Genomic DNA, 23,324 nt, shown 5'->3' with positions numbered 1-23,324 from the left:
GCCTTGCCTGGTATTCTATGCCATAATCCCTTTGAAATGACTGCTTTGATTAGCCTTTTATCCTACTGCTTTTGTGCATTCACTTCTTTTTTTTAAATTGTCCAATTTATTTAAACTAAAAAACAAAAACAAAATAACAAAAAAACAATTCATCCATTTCTCTCAACCCCTACTCCACGCCTCGGGCAGCCACCAATATGTCCTTATCTATGAGCTTGGTCTTTATTTTTACTTTTTTAGATTCCACATATAAGTTAGATCACATGGTATCTGTCTTTGTCTTCTTTCACTTAGCATAATGCCCTCTAGATCCATCCACGTTGTCGCAAATGACAAGACTTATTCTTCTTTAAGGCTGAATAATATTCCTCTGTGTGTGTGTGTATGTGTGTGTGTGTGTGCGTGTGTACTCATCTTTATTCATTCATCCATGGTGGATGCTTAGGTTGCTTCTGTATCTTGGCTATTATACATAATGCTGCAATGAACACGGGGGTGCAGGTATCTTTTTGAGTTAGTGTTTTTGTTTTCTTCAGAAAAATACCCAGAAGTAGAATTGCTAAATTGTATGATAGATCTATTTTTAATTTTTTGAGGAACTTCCACACTGTTTTCTACAGTGGCTGCACCACTTTACATCCCCACCAATAATACATGAGGGTTCCCTTTCTGCCGACACTTATTATTTGTTGTCTTGTTGATAACAGCCATTCTGACAGGTGTGAGATGATGATCTCATTGTGGTTTTGATGACATTTCCCTGATGATTAAGTGATGTTGAGCATCTTTTCATGTACCTGTTGGCCTTCTGTATATCTTCTTTGGAAAAATGTCTGTTCAGATCTTCTGCACATTTTTAATTGGATTGCTTGTTTTCTTTGCTATTGAGTTGTATGAGTTCTTTATACATTTTGTTTATTAGCCACTTATCAGACATATGATTTGGAAATATTTCTTCCATTCAGTAGGCTGCCTTTTCATTTTGTCAATAGTTTCTTTGCTGTGTAGAAGCTTTTTAGTTTGACGGAGTCCCAGCTGTTTATTTTTGCTTTTATTGCTTTTGCTTTTGGTGTCAGATTGAAAAAATCAACATCAAGGTCCATGTCAAGAATTTACTACCTGTGTTTTCTTCTAGGAGTTTTATGGTTTCAGGTCTTACTTTCAAGTCTTTAATCCATTTTTAGTTCATTTATGTGTACAGTGTAAAGTCCAGTTTCATTCCTTTCTATGTGACTCTCCAGTTTTCCCAACACCTTTACTGAATGTCCTTTCCTCATTATACATTCTTGGATCCCTCATCATAAATTAATTGACCATACATGTGTAGATTTATTTCTGGGCTCTCTATTCTGGTCCATCGATCTATGTGTCTGTTTTCAGGCCAGTACCACACTGTTTTAATTACTATAGGTTTGTAATATATTAACAGTTTGAAATCAGGGAGCATAGTACCTCCAGCTTTGTACTTCTTTGTCAAGATTGCTTTGGGGACTTCCCTGGTGGCGCAGTGGTTAAGAATCTGTGTGCCAATGCAGGGGACACAGGTTCAATCCCTGGTCTGGGAAGATCCCACATACTGCGGAGCAACTAAGCCTGTGTGCCACAACTACTAAGCCCGTGCTCTAGAGCCCGCACACCACAACTACTGAAGCCCGCACGCCCTAGAGCCTGCGTGCCACCACTACTGAGGCCCACGCGCTCTAGGGCCTGCGTGCCACAACGACTGAGCCTGTGCTCCACAACAAGAGAAGCCACCGCAATGAGAAGCCCGTTCACTGCAACAAAGAGTAGGCCCCACTCACCACAACTAGAGAAAGCCCGCGGGCAGCAACAAAGACCCAACGCAGTCAAAAAAAAAAAAAGATTGCTCTGGTTATTTGGGGTCTTCTGTGGTTCCACACAAACTTTAGGATTGTTTCTTCTATTTCTGTGAAAAATCCCACTGGAATTTTGATAGGGATTGCACTGAATCTGCAGACTGCCTTGGGTAGTATGGACATTTTACAATATTAATTCTTCCAACCCATGAGCATAGACTATCTTTCCATTTATTTATGTCTTCTATTTCTTTCGTTAATGTCTTCTGAGTTTCAATAAACAAGTCTTTTACCTTCAGGGTTAAATTTATTCCTAGGTATTTTATTTTTTGATGCAATTGAAAATGGGACTGTTTTCCTAATTTCTCTTTCTGACAGTTCATTGTTAGTGTAAAGAAATGCAACAGATTTTTGTGTACTGGTTTTGTATCCTGTAACTTTACTGAATTTGCTCACTAGTCCTAACAGTATTTTGTGCTGGAGTCTTTAGATTTTTCTCTATATAATATCATATCACCTTCAAATAGTGACAGTTTTACTTCTTCCTTTCCAATTTGGATGACTTTTATTTATTTTTATTGCCTAATTGCTCTAAGACTTCCAATACTATGTTAAATAAAAGTGGTGGGCATCCTTGTCTTATTCCTGATTTCAGAAGAAAAGCTTTCAGCTTTTCACCACTGATCACAATGTTGGCTGTGGGCTTGCCATATATGGCCTTTATTATGTTGAGGAACATTCCCTCTGTTCTGGCTTTGTTGAGAATCTTTATCATAAATGGATGTTGAATTTTGTCAAATGCTCTGTCTGCACCTATTGACAAGATCACATGATTTTTAATCCTTCATTCTGTTAATGTAATGTATCACATTATTTTGTGGATGTTGAACCAGCCTTGCAATCCTGGAGTAAATCCCACTTGATCATGGTGTATAATCCTTTTCATGTCTTGTTGAATTTGGTTTGCTAATATTTTGTTGAGGATTTTTGTACCTATGTTTATCAGAGACACTGGCCTGTAATTTTCTTTTCTTGTGGCATCTTTGTCTGGTTTTGGTATCTGGGTAATGCAGGCCTGTAAAACAAGTTTGGGAGAGTTCCTTCCTCTTCTATTTTTTGGAAGAGGTTGAGAAGGACTGGTATTAACTCTCTGAATGTTTGGTAGAATCACCAGCGAAGCCATCTGGTCCTGGATTTTTGTTAGTTGGGAGGTTTTTTGAAAACTGATTCAATGTCCTTACTAGTAATCAGTCTGTTCAGATTTTCTATTTCGTCATGACTCAGCCTTGGTAGGTTGTATGTTTCTAGGAATTTATCCATTTCTTCTAGGTCATCCAATTTACTGGCATGTAATTGTTCATAGTACTAGTCTCTTATGACACTTTGTATTTCTGTGGTGTCACTTGTAACATCTCTTTCATTTCTGATTTTGGGTCCTCTTTTTTTCTTGGTGAGTCTAGCTAAAGGTTTGTCAATTTTACCTTTTCAAAGAACCAGCTCTTAGTTTCACTGATCTTTTCTATTATCTTTTTAGTCTCCATTTCATTTGCTTCTCCTCTGATCATGTTATTTCCTTCCTTCCACTAACTTTGAGCTTTGTTCTTTTTCTAGTTCCTTGAGGTATAAAATTAGGTTATTTGAGACATTTCTTGTTTCTTGAGGAGGGCATTTATTGCTATGAACTTCCCTCTGAGAACTGCTTTCACTGCATCCCATAAATTTTGGTATGTTACATTTCCATGTTCATCTGTTTCAAGGTAGATTTTTATTTCTCTTCTGGTTTCTTCTTTGAACCACTGGTTCTTCAACAACATGTTGTTTAATCCCCACATATTTGTGCAGTTTGCAGTTTTCTTCATGTAATTAATTTCCAGTTTCATACCTTTGTGGTTGGAAAAGATGCTTGATATGATTTCAATCCTCTTAAGTTTATTAAGACTTGTTTTGCAGCCTAACATATGATCTATCTTGAAAAATATTCCATGTGTACTTGAGAAGAATCTGTATTGTTGTTTTTGGACGGTATAGTCTGTAAATGTCTGTTAAATCCTCTAGTTTAACGTATTTAAGGCCTATGTGTCCTTATTCATTTTCTGTCTGGAGGTTCTATCCATTTATGTAAGTGGAGTATTAAAGCCCGTACTATTATTACACTGCTATTCTCCCTTTAGATACGTTAATATTTGCTTTGTATTTTAGGTGCTCCTATGTTGGGTGCATAAATACTTATGAACATTGTATTTTCTTATTGGATTGACCCCTTTATCATAACATAACACCCATCTTTGTCTCTTACTACAGTCTCTGATTTAAAGTCTATTTTGTCTGATATAACTGTAGCTACTCCAGCTTTTTTCCATTTCTATTTGCATGGAATACCTTTTTCCATCCCTTTACTTTCGGTTTGTGTGTCCTTACATCAAAGTGAGTCTCTTGTAGGCAGCTTATAGATGGGTCTTGATTTTTTAATCCATTCAGTCACTTTGTCTTTTGAGTGGAAAATTTAGCCATTTACATTTAAAGTAATTATTGATAGGTGTGTGCTTATTGTCATTTTCTTAATTGTTTTCTGGCTGTTTTTAAAGTTCCTCTGTTCCTATCTCCTTCTCTTGCTCTCTTCCTTGTGCTTTGATGACTTTCTTTAGTGGTATGTTTATATTCCTTTATCTTTTGTGTATTTACTCTAGGTTTTGCTTTGTGGTTACCATGAGGTTTATATGTAGTAACTTACACCTATAACAGCCTATTTTAAGTTGATAACAACTTAAGTTTGATCCCATTCTAAAACTCCGCATTGTAACTCCCCCCTCCAACATTTTGTTTTTGAGATGTCACATTTTACATCTTTTTATCTTGTGTATCCCTTAACTAATTACTGTAATCATAGCTATTTTTACTGCTTTTTTTTTCACCTTCATACCAGCTTTATAAGTGATTCATCCACTACATTTATCAAATAGTTACCTTTCCAATGAGATTTATTCTTTCATGTGTTTCTGTTACTAATTAGCACAGTTTCTTTTCATCTTAACTAAATCTCTAACATTTCTTGTAGGGCTGGCTTAGTGGTGATAAACTTTAGTTTTTACTTGTCTAGAAAACTCTTTATCTTTCCTTCAATTCTGAAGGATAACTTTGCCACACAGAGTATTCTTGGTTGGAAGTTGTTTGTCCCCCGCTCCCTCCCCCAGCAAGTTTAATATATTGTGCCAGTCCCTTCTGGCCTGCAAAGTTTCTGCTGAAAATCTGCTGATAGTTTTATGCGGTTCTCTTGCACATAACAGATTCTTTCCTTGTCTTTAACTTTTGACATTTTACCTATAATGTGTCTTTGTGTGAGTCTCTTTGGGTTCATCTTGTTTGAAACTCTCTGGGCTTCCTGGATCTGAATGTCTCTTTCCTTCCCCAGGGTAGGGAAGTTTTTAGCCATTCTTTCCTCAAATAAAATTTCTGCCCCTTTCGCTCTCTCTCTTCTCCTTCTGGGACCCCTATGATGTGAATGTCTGTCTGTTTGATGTTGTCCCATAAGTCCCTTAGGCCATCTTCCATTGTTTCCAATCTTTTCTCCACTCTGATTGGACAAATCCCCCTGCTTTGTCTTCGAGTTGACTGGTTCTTTCTTTGCTTCATCTAGTCTGCGGCTGAACCCCTCTAGTGTATCTTTCAGTTCGGTTACTGTGCTCTTCAGCTCTGAGACTTCTATTTGGTACTTTCTTATACGTTTCTATCTCTTTGTTGAAGTTCTCACTGTTTTCCTCCATTCTTCTCCCCAGTTCGATGAGCATCTTTATGAACGTTACTTTGAATTCTTTACCAGGTAAATTACTTATCTCTGTTTCATTAAGGTTATTTTCTAAGGTTTTATCTTGTTCTTTCATTTTGGAACATACTCCTCTGTTTATTCATTTTGCTGGTCTGTGTCACTTTCTGTACGGTAGATAAAATGACCACCTCTCCCAGTCTTGAAGGAGTGGCCTCATGTAGGAGATAAACCTTGTTGTTCAACTCTGCCCCAGCTCTTGGCTGTCTCTCAAACCTTTGTGCTTGTCCAAGCAGCCTATTGTATTTCTAGTGGCTCCCAGGGGTTGAGGGTGTGCCAAGACCTGTCAGTGTCCCAAAGGGGAGGGTCTCAGCAACTACCTTCAGGCTGTTTGGAAGCCAGACCCTCAGGCAGCAGCTTTTAACAGTATGCAAAAATACAGTCCCATGGGACCACAAGCACACACTTCTACCCTTGGGTTGTCCAAAAGCCCTCGGAACTGTTATCTGTATTATAAGACATGGACAAACTCAGAAAAAGCACGATGCTAGTGACTGGTTCTGTGAGCTGACGGACTGTGGATTTAGGATCAAAGTCATGGATCTCTCAAATAACTGTCAACAGATACCAGCACCAAAGCATAAAATCTTAGCACTTCTTCCTTGCTAAGTATGATGTGATGTTTCAGGGAACAGAAAGTAAAGCACACCAAGACACAGAACTCCCTCTAGCCTAATCACCAGGACAAATGGGCCACAGAGGCAAAGTCACTGCCCTCTAAGCAAAAACTGTATCTCTTACAATAAACCGTCCTTCCTCGAGTTGGGACAGAAAAGTTAAGAGCCTGTCTTTGTCTTTGCAAGATGCATCCCTCATCTAAGAAGGGGTGATTCACAGCCATAAATGCTAAACCCAACCCGAGCTTGTGGTACAGGGACTGGAAACCCGCCACCCCAACAGAAGTCATCTTGTATGTACTGTCTTTCAAAGCAAGTGGGACACGCAGAGGCTGCCCACAGCGCTGCACCGTCCCAGCCCCTCCTTACTTTGTGGTCCATGGTAGCCATGCAGTGGCCACCTTTTTGTGTGTCCTTATGCTTCCCGTGGGGCTCTGTCATCCCCAGCACGGTGCTCTCCCCTCCAGTTGCTGGAGCTGAAGGTAAAGAGAGAACTTCCAGTTCAAATTCGATCATGTGGTATGCAGGCGCAGCCGGCAGGCTGATGCTCGTGACCTTGTCAGACGACTGAACCCGGAGCGCAGCGTCAGAAGCCTTTTCTAGGGAAGACAGGAAAAGCCGCCTGTGACACGGTGCCCCGTGTCCTGGCTCCCTCCCCTCCAGCGGGCGATGGGCCCAGCGGTGAAGTCCCAGCCCAGCTCCTGCTGCTCATACACACACGGAAGAGTGTACCTGGGAAGGATCGCGGAGGGAGGGAGACAGGAAGCTCAGGAGCAAGCCCCCGGAGACAGAGCAGCACTGCACGAAGGCTGTGCAGTTGAGCTCGGCTGAGAACCGTCACCGCGCTCAGTCCGAAGGCAGAAAGGAGACGCTTCGCACAGCCCGCCCGAGACCGCAGGTGTCCCGACAGGACATGCTCCCACTCCAACCCACCGCCAGACCAACTCCCACTGAGAAAGAGGGCTGCATCCTCCCCTCTCCAGACCTCGTGGCTGGGGACTGTGGGAGATGGGACCGTTTTAGGGCTTCCAACCAGTGCCTTAAAAGGCTCATTTGCTTTTCCTTTCTGCTGAGGAAAGTCGAGGAGGGTGGAAGGAGGCCGGAGGCCAGCAGGGCATCGCCATGGAGCGTGAGCCCAGGCGGTAACGCTGCATCACCAGACCACAGCGAGGTCAGCACCGCCGGCCACTGAGCGCGCGCACAGCTCTAAGTCTATTCCCCTCCAAGGAAACGCCCCACCTAGGGGAAGGGTTACAATCCACCTACAGGTGGAACATGGCCATGAAAGAGCTGCAAGGAGAAGCGGGCCTCAGACGCCACCTGAGGAAGGCAGGGATGACAGGCCCCTTATATCCTCACGGTGCATGACAACGGCAAGAACCCGCCTTCGCCAGGTGGCTGCTGCCTTACCTCTCATGTTGGAGTAGACCGCTGCTCTGTTCTCGTCATGACCCAGGATAAGCATGGCTTCTACATTGCTGACCTGAAGGCTGTCCCCGTTTTTTACTGTATAATGGCCAGTAGTGACGGTGAACTTGACCTTCTGAGGAATACCAGCCAAAAGGCTATCTAAAGGGAAGAAGACAGCAATAAGCATCACTGCCAACCAAGAGCGCCAATGGAAGGCCTACCGTGAGTTAAAGAGCGCTGCTTCTGCTGCTAGAGGCGACCTGTTCACTGCACACACTCCATAAGGTCGCCCACTGTCCACCCTCAGCGCTCACCTCAGTTACGCGGTCTGCAGCGTTGAGGGGTCCTCGCTAGGCACAAGAGCATCTGAGAGCCTCAGGGACCTTATCACCACTTCAGTTTAGAGGGTTAGCGATTGTGGCGGCAGCCGCGTCTACGAGGGTCTCAAAACCTACCCGCTAGCCAGTTATTGAGAGAAACTCAGATAACGACACTAAAGAAAAACCTAATGAAACCGCATGTGCTGCTGCTATTCAGATTTCCCTCTGGCCTTTCCAGATCTCTGGTTCACAGCAGCTCGACAGAAGATACGGTACACTTTCTCCTGGATAGAAATGGGGGGCGGGAACGGGCTGAGGTTTCCTAAGAATCGGCTCCAGGGAAGGCAGAAGGAAGAAGGCAAAAGACAAGACACAAGGAGGAGGAATAACAGAGAAGAGAGAGAGAGGGAGGAGAGGCGGGAGGTGAGAAAGGGAGTGTGGGCTGGGGCAGGGCGGGGGCGTGAGCCAGCACCTCCCAGGCTCTCCCAGCTGCAGGGCTCAGCCTTTCTCACAAAAGGTAAAAAACTACAAATAGAACTACCATATAACCCAGCAATCCCACTACTGGGCATATACCCTGAGAAAACCATAATTCAAAAAGAGTCATGTACCAAAATGTTCACTGTAGCTCTATTTACAATAGCCAGGAGATGGAAACAACCTAAGTGCCCATCATCAGATGAATGGATAAAGAAGATGTGGCACATATATACAATGGAATATTACTCAGCCATAAAAAGAAACGAAATTGAGCTATTTGTAATGAGGTGGATAGACCTAGAGTCTGTCATACAGAGTGAAGTAAGTCAGAAAGAGAAAGACAAATACCGTATGCTAACACATATATATGGAATTTAAGAAAAAAAAATGTCATGAAGAACCTAGGGGTAAGACGGGAATAAAGACACAGACCTACTAGAGAATGGACTTGAGGATATGGGGAGGGGGAAGGGTAAGCTGTGACAAAGCGAGAGAGAGGCATGGACATATATACACTACCAAACGTAAGGTAGATAGCTAGTGGGAAGCAGCCGCATAGCACAGGGAGATCAGCTCGGTGCTTTGTGACCACCTAGAGGGGTGGGATAGGGAGGGTGGGAGGGAGGGAGATGCAAGAGGGAAGAGATATGGGAACATACGTATATGTATAACTGGTTCACTTTGTTATAAAGCAGAAACTAACATACCATTGTAAAGCAATTATACCCCAATAAAGATGTTAAAAAAAAAAAAAAGGTTCTCTGAGGGAAGAACCACTGAGAGACTGCTGTGTTCGCACCTGAGGGCCTTTCCAGGTAGCCGGGGAGAAGCTTAAAAGCATAGAAATAGGTAGTTTAGAGAGATTAGATAGAGAAAACGCTCTCCTTGATCTTTTTTCCTCAAATGGAAGCAGCAAGCAAATAAATCCATTGTTTCTAGCCTAAACCACAGCGACACTCACTCCTTAGTGTTTTACTGAAGTGCCACGTGGTCTTCAATAATTTGTTTACACCAACTCCTCCTAATTGTCGGACTTAACAAAAAGGACAGCAGCACTGAATTTCCCAAATGCCATGCCCGGGGGTCAAGGTTAATCAACACTTTGAAAGGAAAAGCCTTTTGATCTGAGCACAGGCCCTAACTAATCTAGCATCCAGCCTCTGAAATGGAAGTCTAAGCAGGAAATTGCATTTACTTGCGAAATTCTCTGCAGTAGACATCAGCTGAGATTTAGCTCCTTTTTCTCAGCTAATGTTTGGTAAACATGAAAGTAGCAATTACGGAAAAGCAAATATTCAGATGAACAGAAGAGCCAGAGTCAGTTCCCAGGCAAAAAAGTGTCTCTTACAGAGGGACACAGCTACAGAGGGCCGCAAGCGTGACGCTGCAGAGAGCCCTCCTTCCACGTGCTCCCTTAAGGGAGCCAAGTGCAGTGAAGAACCCCCGCAGAGCCCCTGCGGCCCACTCACCGGCCAGCGGCTCCACGTGCAGCTGCGGCTCCTGCGAATACACGTCATACTGCACCAGCGGGTAGATGTGAGGGAGGACGAACCACACCGGGCCCACCGAGGCGCACAGCTGCCGCAGCGTGTAGGTTCCCGGCTCCTTGGCCTGGGGGCAAAACCGAGCATTCGCACAGCCGTCCTGTTCCTGCAGTGACGAGCTTCTCAAGGGGAAGCTGAGCCATAATCTCTGCAGTGACCGTTCTTCTCACCCTCTTTATCCTGCTGCTCTGTGCTAACACGTCTGCACGCGGGCTGTTCAGAAGATCCCTCAGCATCTCTCAGTCGAGCACTTTCTGAGTAACTGATGCTTAAGTCTGACTTTACGCTTAATAACGCATTCTCAATTTAATAAGCTGTATCTGTGGCTTTCTCTTTGCAAAAGGTATTTAATGGAGGCAGGGAGCATGAAATTTAAGACCTGCTCTAAGACGAGACTAAAAACACACGTGGCAAATAGCTGTACTTTCCACTGGCCTCTTGGGCCAGTGGAGCTAACAGAAGCCTCTGCACTGGACGAAGGTCTGTATCGGAGCGGGCCAGAGACAACTGTTTTGACATCCATCCGTGCAGCCTCAAAAGGAGAAGAGAGCTTAACGTGAAAGCGCCATCTTCTCTGAAACTTCCTCCTTTTAGCAGATGAGGGTGTTTTCTAATACAAAGGGGAAAAGTCTAACTAAATCCAGTGGGAACACAAATAATTACCCATGTCAAGAACTTCATTCAAAATTTATCAACTGCCTTACAATTATATAAGTACAAAAGGTTTTTTCAAAACATCAGTCTGTTTTTCTTTAAGGATAAAAATCAAAGCCAGGTTAACAGGACAGAGATGTCTACTGGATTCCCAGCTTCTTCAGAGGGTTCCTGCGCGTGCCACCCGCTCTGGCCCCCCCTGAAGAAAACTCCCCGCCCAACACACACCTGCGTCCTGAACGTGATTGCGTTGGGCCCCGGCTCCAGGGTCACGGCGGTGCACTTCAGCACGTGGGCCCCAGCCTCCAGGGCGGCACCCGAGGGCGCTTCCAGGGACGCGCCACTCTCCTGCTTCCTTAGGAGCACGTGGACATTTTTGCAGATAATCCCTGTCGTGTGCAAGGAATTGTCAGAAGGACTTCTCTCAAACATCTCGCAGAGCTCCAGCGCAGGCAGGCTGTTCTGGGATGTGGGGAAAGGCGAGGTCTCTGCCGGGAAGCTGACAATCCCGTTGGCCGTCTTGTGCTTGGTGAGCCACTCGGCAGTCTTCCGGTAGTTGTTTTTCTCGATGCTGAAGTGGACGCTGATGGCAATCTGCTCCGCGTGGACAGGCACAGGCATCTGACTGCACACGGTTATCTCCACGGACAAGACACCACCCACATGGACCACAGCATTGGAAGGGGTAAAATGGAGATCTCTCAGTTGTGCAAAAGAATGCATAGGGAGTACTATTTTGTGACCTGTAAATACACAGTACCATGTTTTACTTCCTAAGTCACACTTCCAGATGCTATAGAGACTGCAGGACTGGGCCACCATCGGGCCCGCGGGAAGCAATAACGCGCAAAAGAGATGGTTCAGACCCTCCCAACCTTGTGCCATCTTCACACACCAAAGAGTTATTTTGTCAAAAAGAGAACAGAAACACATGCCTAGATAACTCCTGGAAATCATAAGACCTGAAGAAATTAAGGTTTCTAACTCCTGTTTTGGCAAACCCAAGAGAAATACAGGTCAACTAACTCCTCAATTTCAAAACAAGATTTGTAAAGTCCAATTTCTAGAGCTGTTTCAGGGGATTCCACCACCTTCCCACGCACAGAAAGATTCTCTGGTAAAGATGCCCAAACCGCCCTGTACATCTGGAAATGAACCCGGGTGTGTGCCACCCTGTGAGGCCAGCCAGTGAAGTGAGAAGCCAGGAGGGCAGCAGGTCCCCAGCCCCAGAGGCACCGTCAGGGGAGAACCCACTGCATCCTCCAACTACCTTTCCACAAGCACTGGTGTGTCTAGAACATCCACAAGGCCACTGGACTGACCGGCAAGGGAGACGGTGCCGAGACTGATGCCATAAAATCACAAGAAAACAGGGACAATCACGGAGTATTTTCTTCACAGAGACGCCACGGAAAGCTGGCAGGAAAAGCGTTAACTGCACAGTCTCACGCATGTGCCACACACAGCAGATTCGGCACACAGCTCTACAATGACCAGTCTGGGCACATTAAAGGCTCTAAAACACAAATCAGTACCATGCTGCCCCTGAGAAACCCATGCAGATGGCTTGATGTGTGTGACGCGCACCCCAGCAGGCAACGACCACAGCAACCCAAAGCCAAAACCTCTGGAAACACTGGCTTTCAAGCAGTTAGCAACCGCTATGGACTGAATGCGGTCCCGCCAAAATTCTTAAGTGGAAGCCCTACCCCCCAGTGGGCCCTCTGGGAGACAGTTAGGGTTTGATGAGGTCATGAGGGATGCATGCCCTTGTAGGAGGATGCAGCAGACAGCCCTCTCCCCCTCTCCCCCCACTTCCCTTCCCCCCTTCCTCCCTCCCTCTCTCTGAGTCTCTCCATTTCTCCCCCATCTCTCCCCGCACCTCCCTTCCTGCTCCCTCCCTCTCTCTGAGTCTCTCTCTCCACCTCCCTTGCATGCCACCCCCGCCCCTTGCCTTGAAGGAACAAGCCAGGAAGAGGGGCCTCATCAGAAAGCCACCCTGCTGGCATCCTGACCTCAGATGTCAGCCTCCAGAACTGTGAGAAAATAAACACCCGTGTTGAAGCGTCCAGTCTGCGGCATTTTGTTATGGCAGCTTGAGCTGACTAAGACAGTGACTATTTTAAATAAATACTCTTGATAAACTGAACACGAGAAGCTAAATATTACAATAAAGTTAATCTTACTACGTGGCAATTCTTAAAGTATATTTGCCAAAACATTTAGCCTGAACCTAAGACTTTGAGATCTACCTTGCTGTTGGACATTCCCATAAGGAAATACTCAAGAAACTTCAGACGGTGAGACAGTCTATGAGACAAGTGGCTCGATGTCTTTAAAAAGTCAGTGCCTTACAACCCTGTTGTCAAACAACCGCTGAAGGGATGAACACAGTGTGGTCCATCCATACCACGGAATATTACTCAGTCACAAAAAGGAATGAAATGCTGACACGCTACAACATAGTGGAGTCCTGAAAACACTGTGCTGAGTGAAATAAGCCGGTCACAACAAAACACATGTTGCATGATTCCATTTACGTGAAACACCCAGAACACGCATCTTCAGAGACAGGAAGTGGGTCAGTGGTTCCCGGGGACTCGGGGTAGGAAGTGGGTCAGTGGTTCCCGGGGACTCGGGGTAGGAAGTGGGTCAGTGGTTCCCGGGGACTCGGGGTAGGAAGTGGGTCAGTGGTTCCCGGGGACTCGGGGTAGGAAGTGGGTCAGTGGTTCCCGGGGACTCGGGGTAGGAAGTGGGTCAGTGGTTCCCGGGGACTCGGGGTAGGAAGTGGGTCAGTGGTTCCCGGGGACTCGGGGTAGGAAGTGGGTCAGTGGTTCCCGGGGACTCGGGGTAGGAAGTGGGTCAGTGGTTCCCGGGGACTCGGGGTAGGAAGTGGGTCAGTGGTTCCCGGGGACTCGGGGTAGGAAGTGGGTCAGTGGTTCCCGGGGACTCGGGGTAGGAAGTGGATCAGTGGTTCCCGGGGACTCGGGGTAGGAAGTGGATCAGTAGTTCACGGGGACTCGGGATAGGAAGTGGATCAGTGGTTCCCGGAGACTCGGGGTAGGAAGTGGATCAGTGGTTCCCGGGGACTCGGGGTAGGAAGTGGGTCAGTGGTTCCCGGGGACTCGGGATAGGAAGTGGATCAGTGGTTCCCGGGGACTCGGGGTAGGAAGTGGATCAGTGGTTCCCGGAGACTCGGGGTAGGAAGTGGATCAGTGGTTCCCGGGGACTTGGGGGGATGGGGGTGGTAGGAGGAGGTTGGGAGGAAATAAGTGTGGGGTTTCTTTCGGGTGATAAAAATGCTCTAACACTGACTGTGGGACGGGTACACGTGTCTGTGACGACACCAAAAGCCACAGAGCCGTATACTGCATGCTGTGAACCCTATCTCAATAAAGCTGTTGTACTTTAAAAGGTCAGTGTCTGGAAAAGAGGAAGAAAACAAGATGGAAAGACTGTCCTAAGCTAAAGGAGAACTGAGATACAACAATCAAATGCAGTGTGTGACCCCTGACTGGACAAGTAGGGTCCAATTATTTTGAATATAAAATAATCTGTAAAAACACTTTTCAAGACAATGGGGGAGATCTGAAGAGGGGCTAACTTGGTAGCCCGACTTAGAACCTTGTCCGTCTGTGGGCAGGGTGGTTAGGGGATCACCTTTGTTTTCAGAAGATGCTACACTGTTCCAGGGTCTGGAGCTGCTCTGAAGTTCAGCAAAAACAAAAAAGAAAGATACAGACACACGTTTGCTACACGGCAAAATGTTAACAACTGCTGAATCTAGGTGGTCAGTATAGAGTACACACGCTGTATTATCGTGTTCGCTTTTCTACGACATCTGAAATTTTTCATAGCAATGTTTGAAAACAAGCCTTACCTGGGCTGTCTGCCTGCTGGCTGGCGAAGCTGAGAATCTCTCTGCAGAAGTACTCCCGCTCGTTCCCAGTCAGGTGCCGGTCACTGGCCAGGAGGCTGCTGGTCTGAAGGTAGCTGGGTGCAGGGTCAAGGGGCCTGAGAGGACCACGCGCTGGGGCACTGCGCACACAGCCCCTCCAGTCCCCAGAGGGTGCATCCCGACGGGTGTTCCCCTTTTTCTAGGGTGTTAGGAACTCAAGCAGAGGTCAGATACGCTGACTGGGCACCAGCTTCTATCCAACACAGTACGTGTGTTGAGGCAGGCTTTTCTCTCCTAGTTATCAGGTGCTCCTTAAACCCTCAATGGTGGGCCATACAGAGAGAAAGCAATCCTCCTACTTCATGAACATATTCAACTTAAAGGATACTTTTCAATTTGTCCAAGGTGTTTCTGACATTCAGCTAGCTGCTTCCTTGTGTGTGTGATAGGCAGTGCCCAGCCCTCAGCCAGGTAATTCTTCAAGGCTCCCTGAAGATAGATCTCTGCCTTCTGGGGAGACTTCTTCTTCCTTGCAAATCAACAAACAGAAGCTTTCATTATGGGTCGTGATAATCAACAAACTCAGACATAACCTTTCACGGCCTGCTCTCCACCCTCGACAACCCCACAACCATGAAGCTGGTGCCATCTGCAGACAGTCCTTCTCCGACCACCCCTCCGTATAAGAAAGAACAAGAAATCAGGAACACCTAACTGGACCCGAGAACTGCGCTCAGGCTGAGAACCCCACACACGCTGTTTGCCCAGCGTCCTACACTGCCAGAGAGCCTTCAGAGTTGAATCTCCAGATAAGAACGTGAGGGCATCATTCACGATTTCAAGCTGACCTAAGAACACCAAGCGTGAAGAAAGCGGAAGGCTTTGTCCACAGGCACACAACTAGTTATGGAGGAAGCTTCGAAACCTGGGCTCGGGGCCACACTAACTGCTGAGGACAGGCCAACACAGAGTGGCCTATACAGGCCAGCCGACAGGGAAGCTTGACTCAAGTTGTAAACTCAGGCAAAAGCGCTGAGCAGGTTTCAAAGCTTTACAGAGAACTATGAGGAATTTAAATATCAACACCTATCACCCAAATTTAAACCCTCAAGACGTTCAGAATATAACAAAGTTTAAAACCCAATTAATGAGAGCTTGTCAAAGCTTCAGTGACAACATGGATGCCCCGGCCTTTCCCAGAGGGTTGGGGCTACTGACTTCACGGGACGAAGGCCAACACCAAACAAGCACTCGCTCTCTAAGCATGCTGGGACAACATCCCAGGCTTACTTCTGAAGCAATGAGAGTTCCCAAATTCTCAAATAAATTTTAAACCTATCAGTTACATGTGTCGGTTTCTCTAGACAAATAAATTTATTTATTTTTGGCTGCGTTGGGTCTTCGTCGCTGCACGTGGGCTTTCTCTAGTTGCGGCGAGCAGGAGCTGTTCTTCGTTGCGGTGCACGGGCTTCTCATTGAAGTGGCTTCTCTTGTTGTGGAGCACGGGCTCTAGGTGCACAGGCTTCAGGAGTTGTGGCTCACGGGCTCTAGAGCGCAGGCTCAGCAGTTGTGGCGCACGGGCTTAGTTGCTCCGCGGCATGTGGGATCTTCCCAGACCAGGGCTCGAACCCGTGTCCCCTGCATTGGCAGACGGATTCTTAACCACTGCGCCACCAGGGAAGTCCTCCCCCATTTTTTAAAGGGGTCAGAACCTTCTATATACTTCTTCAGTTACTATCTCCAGCCAAAGATTCTTACACTGTAGAGCTGGAAGGGAGGGCATTTGTCATCCAGTCGTCGTAGACCCAGGCCGAGGGCCACCTGGCTAGTGCATGGTCAAGCTAGAACCAGGACCCAAGTCTCCAGTTAGCAGGCCAGCATCGCCCCACTGCAGCTCCAAGCCTCAGCTCACAGCACCTGAGGACATGGCTACTGATTTAGTCATCAGATACACTAGCTGGAGACTAAGGAGAGCCGACCTCCAGCCCCAGCATTACTCAGCTGTGCAACTGACTCCCTGCTCCAATCACACCTGAAACACTAGGAAGGTCGCTTAGATGATCTACAGATCCCTTCGGAGCCCTGCAATCAGTTAAAGTAAATCATTCTTCCTTGTTTCATCTAATGAAATGACTAACTACAGATTTCAAGATACCATTTCAAACACACATTTCTTTTGAGAAAATGTAAACGTCTTCTCCCTCATAATCTGTATCTCTTCCCAGTGCTTTGAACTAGCAGTTACACTGCCAGCAGGGGTTCTTTATCAAACACGTGAGAAACATGCCACGCTTTTAGTCTTTTCTCTGGAATCCACTCCAAAGCTGGAGCCAGACTAGAAATGCTCAGTGTTTGCACACCCCAGCGCACAAGCACTCAAGGCTCAGCCCTCTCTCACGGACCTGACACATCACGTGCTTCACGTCACTGACCTCGAGGCTTTCAATCCTCTGAGGAGGCATTTAACAGCAACTAGAGAAAATGCTATAGAACACATACTATGTATCACATATGACAGTATATATATTATCTACATGTATATAATATTTACATGTAAGTTCATTAAATTAATTAAATGAAAGAAACACAAAGATCAGTAACAATTATTAAGGGTAATAAGCTGAACTCACTCTGGTTTTCAAAGAAATTTTCTTAAGAAATGATGACTGGTTAACAGTTCACATTTTTTGTTCTACAAGGTTACGTACACTTCATATTATAGCTCCTACATAACAAACCTCTTACTACACGTGAGATGTCTGAAATTCAAAGAAAAGTTCAAAATCAATTACATGTAAAACTCCGCCAGATCCTTTCCAACGAACTTAGCGGATCGAATTCTCCCAATACTTGTATACATTTCAATGGTGGCATGGGACAAGTCCTGCGGAAAAGCAAAGAACCAAATAATTCTGTACTTTAAATTTAATGCTAGACAAATCCTACATTTATTTACCCAAGGCTGAAGCAAAAGACTTCCTTATTAATATAACATAATTTTTTACTTTGTATCTCTTTTTGTGTTATTTGAGTTTTTATGTAATAGTGATTTATACAAAGTCATTAACTTGTACATAAACTATAAATCATAATAATAAAAGAAACGTGAACTCAGCAGGCACAGAATAGTTTTTTTCAAAGTATTTTCCATCTGTGGGTAACATTTTTAATATTTTTCTCACATTCTGGATGACAGAGACAGTATTATAGACTACTATCACATGCTGTTGAATTAACCGTGACTCGGGAAGGCAGACGGTCCACCGACTGTCTACTGCACTGCTTTCTAAGACTGCCCAAATTTAAGTCCTTTAAAATCAAGTACAATAGCTCTGTTCAGGTTCAAATTGTTCCTCTGTACACAGAAAACCATTCACTATCCTTTCTTACAATTTCTGTTCTACTGAATGAGCAATACCATTGTGAACAAAATTATAAATATCCAAAGATGCTTTTATGCCTAATTACGGTGCCATGGATACTAACAAACCAACTATTCCAGGTTTCACGCACAACTCCCTAGGGTACCAAAGAAACTTCAAAGGCCAACAGGAAGGAGGTTCCAAATACCAGCTCACTCCCAGCTCAAAAGGTCACAAAGTAGCAAAGTCTAGTAGAGAGGGGCTTTCTGCCATGGGCAGGCAGGGAAGATTTGTGATACTTACTAAGTAGTGTTTTTCAAAAGCTTCTACTGATGATAACGCTTCTTTGAGTTTCTTATACGGACTCTGAGCAGTGTTGGCTTAAACAGAAAGAAATAAGAGTCCTTATTCATCTTCATTCTGTCCAGTCATATGAGTTTACATTGCGCCTCAAACGTCACAGGTAAAGGACTTTGTCTGATGTTTACGGAAATCACAAACCACCCGTTCCAACTGAAACTACGTTATTACTTACATTCTTGTCTAATTAATATACTCATGAAATAGTCTAAACCCTTCAAGTAATACTTTTATCTTTAATTGAGACTAGAATTTTTTAAGTACGTGTTACAAATACTACAATGAATTAAATTACTTCCAAAATGATGTGATGTGGTCTCAGGTGGAAACAGTGTAATATACACATAACGCATCTTCCCTGACAAACTGATTCAATCCAGCAAGACGCCTCTCAGGCCATTAGGTATGCTCTACTTCAGCAACAGTTTTGCTAAATCATACTCGTCACGGTGTTCCTACCTCAAAGAAGTAGTAACGTTCCTTTCAAAGTGCTTTATTACCTAGGGGGTAATTTACTCAATAAAAGGATTTGTCCGGCCATATCATTAGAAAAATAATCATCTGTAATTCCGAGGAAGATCGGTGCATTTAAACTTCACTGTGGTCTGTAAAAAGGCATGATCAGCTCATTTAAGCCTACAAGAAACTCAGACACATTTTTAAGAATCGCTACAATTTCTTCCTTTTTTTTTTTTTTCCTTTGGCCACACCGCACCGGCACGCGGGATCTCAGTTCCCTGACCACGGATGGAACCCATGCCCCCTGTAGTGGAAGCGCGAAGTCCTAACCACCAGGCAAGTCCCACAACTTCTTAAACTATTTCTGACATTTTTTATGCTATTAAAAGCTAAAATATCCTATGTATTAATCTGGTCAGCTAATAATGAGTGTAATTTCCCAAATGGTGAGTAATTATATCACGGAACCCAAATTATATGTGCCAGTTATAGCCGACATTCTCATTGCTTTCCACCACGTGTACGGGGACATCTCAAAAAGTACCTGTTTCAGGCCGTTCAGCTCCCAAGCCCGCCAAAAGATCAACCGTCCTGTTGAGGTCTTCTGAGTTAGGTCCCTGTTCTGACACAAGTCCACACAGATAGCCCAAGGACTTTAGCTGTTGAGATAAACCCCAAATTTCAATTAATTTGCCATAAGAGTCAGCAGAGAATTTACAAATTTAAATATGAAGTTAAAACCAGCTAAATACTAGAAGAAATTTAGCTTTCCTATCCCAATGATTCTCATCTGGATATGAAAATATATCCTACTGGGATCATTTCAAACTCAAACCTTCTACGTAATAATCCTCAGAGCGGCTCTGACGCTGGTCACCCCCAGCCTGTGCTGTTCGCCCACGCTCTCCCAAGCTTGCCCCACCTCAACCCCTCCCCCGGCAGGCCTTCCTGCTGCGCGCTCGCGCTCGGGACTACTGTCATTTCCTGCACTTCTGCACACGGCTGCACGCTCACCCTGCTTTGTCCCCCCACCCATTCCTGGAGCAGACGCCTGCCTTTAGCACGAGCGCAGCGAGCACCTGATGTCTGCCAGATACAGCGATACTGGCAGGGAACGACTGCATCCACGCTGCTCCTAGACGCACCCTGAAGTAGCCAGAGCTGCCTGTGCAGGGACCAGGTGAGCAGCACTTCTCCAAACAGCTAACTCCATTCCCCAGCCCCGCAGGCAGAGCCCCGGCCGAGGCCCACATCGGCACTGGGGCAGTTACCTTCTCTGTGGCGTAGCTCCACAGACCCACAGTGTGGGCAATGTTTGAGTCGATCTGTGCCCGGTCGCAACACCCTTCTATCCTCTGCAGCACCTCCAAGCAGCTCAGGAACACCCAGCAATCCAGGGCACCGGGCGGCACGGAGACCTGGGGGCACAGGCGCGGGCGTGTGAGGAGAGCGCTGGGGGAAGCACTTGCGCCCGCTCGCCCTCCTTTGCCCCTCCAAGCAGCTACCCAGTCTCTGCAAAACTACAGGAAAGAGAAACGGGACCTGTAGAGCAGGCCACCTACGGGAGGAAAGGAGCGATCTGTGTCCAAATACACTATTTGGTGTCATATTTCTGATGATACTGAGTGACTTGGCAGGGATGTAACTTGCAATCATGTACTTTAAAAGCTTATTAACAAAAGAAGCCTACAAAAAGGCGACTGTCATCACTTAGTCTACGTTTGAACACTGGTCACCTCTCAGTTTAAAGAGCATATAAGGTGAAGGTGGGAAGGAAGCTAAGACCTCAGATGACCACTGGATCACATTTCAAAAGATCATGTTCAACGCTAGAAATCTAAATATTAAGTAAATATTAGATGATATTTAGGAATTGCTATTAATTTTTTAAGTGTAATTATGTTTGTAAAAAAGAGCACCTGTTGCTTAGAGATACAATAAAATGTCATCAGAAATTCAAAAGCATCTACTGTATGTGATTGATTCTAAAATGGACTTCTTTTCTACGTTTCAGCGTTTTTGACATAGGGATGCCTCACAGTCAAGGGCATCTTAACACTCACACTCGGCGGAGGAGACTGTCCTCTTGGTGGCACTAATATCGTGAGGTGTCTTACAACTGGTGTCCTAGCTTTGGCGAGACATGCTAATTAGTCCTATTCAAAGTGGGAAAGGAAGAGGTGCTGCTACATCAGGTGGCGAGGGAAGAGCCGCATAAGCTCATGAGACTGACTTATGTAAGAAGGACTCCTTCAACACACCCTGAGCACAAACAAAAGGACGGGGCACCAACTGGAGAGAACAGAGAATGCTATTAAATGTTCCTATAAACGCTAAATTGCCCAGTCTTTGAAAAATGAGACAAACTGCTTAGATCCTTTGAAAAAAATCAGTATAAAAAAAATATTACATGACCAGAAGCAACTTTCATCAAGTGGTACAACTGACTCTCTTGCCCAGAGTGGAGCACCCTCAAAGGGACGCACAGACAGCTGGTTGGTAGGATGCAGCTCGGGGACCCTGGACAGAGCACGTGCCTCCCCGCAATCAAACTGGGCGAGCTCCACAGGGCGCGCAGCCGAGGTGGGCGCACGCACTCCAACAAACACACGAGGGGTGCCAACAGCCCACAAGGTTCTCACCCGGGAGCCACACATCTACAGACAGCGGCAGCCCGTGTCCCTGGGAAGGCCGCCCACCCCAGCACCCACGCTGCCTGCACCTGGCAAAGAGCAAGCCCCGCCCCCGCGTGAGGGCCAAGCCCCGGCCGGAACCGTGCGGCGCGCTGGGCGTCTCACAGCTCACACACCCTAACAGGAAGGGCGCGGGCGCCTTTCCATGGGCTCCGGGTCCCTCTGGACAATTTCCTTCGTGAACAACAGACATTTCAAAACTGATTCCTTATCACGCACCGTTTAGTTTTCTCCGAGCCTCTCTCTTCTTCCGCTATCAGTGTTACTGGTCACGGCAAGAGCCGCTTTACCATTTTCCAAGCATACAATTAAAGGCATTCTTTTCATTCTCTTTTGCTAAAACTACCTTTTTAAATATAACCCAAATACCGAAAAACCCAGCGTCCTAACGTGAACACTGACGGGGCCGCCCCGTTGGAGGGCCGCGGCCGCCACACGCTTCCTGACACAACATCTGTGCTTCCTCTTGCACCTGTACGTGAAATCAACAGGTAGGTATTCTTCGGTGTCTGCCTGCTCCAGCTAAACTTTACGTTCATGAGACTCTGGGTTCATTTGTTCCCACTGCCAGACGCCAGTCTGCTGTCTGAACAGACGGCAGTCACCGTTTCCCTCGTACGTGATGGACATTTGGGTTATTTCCGGTTCTAGCAGTCACGAACGACGCCACCACGAGCATCCCGGCACTGTCTCCTGGACACCTGTGAACACCCTCCGTGCAGACCTGGGGGGAGACTGCCGGCTCACAGGGCACGCACAGGTTTGGCTCCAGCAGACACCGCCGAACCGTTTTCCAAAGTCGTGGCGCCAACTCCCAGTCTCCTCGTCAAGGAGGGAGTTCCAGCTCCTCCCCCGTCACCAACACTTGTCAGGTCTTTCCACTTCAGCCACTGGGTGGAAGTTTGCATTTCACTATAATTAATGAGATGGGGCACCTTTTCATATGCCTACTGGCCATCTGGATAGCTTCATTTGCCTATTTTCTATTCGTCAGTCTTTTAAGCTGATCTGCAGGAGCTCTTCCCATATCCTGGGCAAGAGCCCTTCCTGACGGCACAGCTTGCGGCCCCGTCACCCCCTCTGTGGTGCTGACTGATGAAGAGAAGCTCTGATTTCCATGCACTTCCTTTCTGGCCAGTGCCTTTCTGTCCTGTTTCAGAAACACCTGGTAACCTGAAGCATGTAAAGATGCTCTCCCATATTATCTTGCAGAAGCTTTGTTGTTTTATCTTTCATAGAATAATAATCACTCGTGGCTGGCGTGAGACTCGGCTGACTCGGAACCGTGTATTCACTGAGTGAGTTTCACCTCATATACCCAGGCTCTACCCCAGCGCCCGGGCTCAGGCCTCGGCTTCCCCTCAGACTCTTCTCCACGCCTCCTCCTAGCCCTTCGCTTCTCTCCGCCTCCACCTCCAGGTCCTAACACCCTGAACGCACCCCGGCTTCGAACCCAGCAACGGCTTCCCAATAGCTACAGAATAAAATCCAACCCTCCAGATGACGTACACTTTCAAAACCTGGCTTCCAGTACCTCTGGAGCCTCACCTCCAAGCCCTGGCTCACCCCTTAAGTTCTAGCAAGACTAAGCTCCTCTAGAGTTCTTTAAGTAACAGTGAATTTTCTCTGCCTGAAACGCACTCTACTCTCTCTGCACCTGCCGCCCAAGCCATGTCCGCCTGGTGGATCCTGACTCAGCCCGTGAAAACCGAAGCTCCTCCACAGGGCAGGGGCCGGTCTGTCTCGCTCTCTGCTAAAAACACGGTGCCTACAATAAATGCTTGCTTGGCACAAAACAGGTGCTCAACGAATAACTGCTGAATGAATGAATCTTTTAAAACCTCGCTCACACGAGACCACCTCTGCAGACCTTCCCTGGCACACGTTAGG

The 23,324-nt window shown here is 46.2% G+C and overlaps 1 protein-coding gene across 1 annotated transcript in view; it reads right to left on the bottom strand.

Annotated features, from left to right (window-relative positions):
- The window catches only part of TRAPPC10 (trafficking protein particle complex subunit 10), an 88,613-nt gene that overhangs the window by 10,114 nt on the left and 55,175 nt on the right, over positions 1-23,324 (bottom strand). The window contains exons 8-17 of the mRNA XM_065876295.1: positions 20,013-20,159; positions 19,286-19,400; positions 18,226-18,302; positions 17,353-17,444; positions 14,949-15,089; positions 14,543-14,655; positions 10,891-11,405; positions 9,934-10,075; positions 7,665-7,823; positions 6,624-6,853 (exon numbers count right to left, since the gene is read on the bottom strand). Coding sequence (XP_065732367.1) covers positions 6,624-6,853; positions 7,665-7,823; positions 9,934-10,075; positions 10,891-11,405; positions 14,543-14,655; positions 14,949-15,089; positions 17,353-17,444; positions 18,226-18,302; positions 19,286-19,400; positions 20,013-20,159 — 1,731 coding nt within the window. The remainder of the gene's footprint in view (positions 1-6,623; positions 6,854-7,664; positions 7,824-9,933; positions 10,076-10,890; positions 11,406-14,542; positions 14,656-14,948; positions 15,090-17,352; positions 17,445-18,225; positions 18,303-19,285; positions 19,401-20,012; positions 20,160-23,324) is intronic.

The sequence above is a fragment of the Phocoena phocoena genome, chromosome 4, assembly GCF_963924675.1.
Source record: "Phocoena phocoena chromosome 4, mPhoPho1.1, whole genome shotgun sequence".
NCBI classification, from domain to species: Eukaryota; Metazoa; Chordata; class Mammalia; order Artiodactyla; family Phocoenidae; genus Phocoena; species Phocoena phocoena.
The sequence above is the reverse complement of the archived record's forward strand: the minus strand, read 5'-3'. Positions and strand labels throughout refer to the sequence as shown.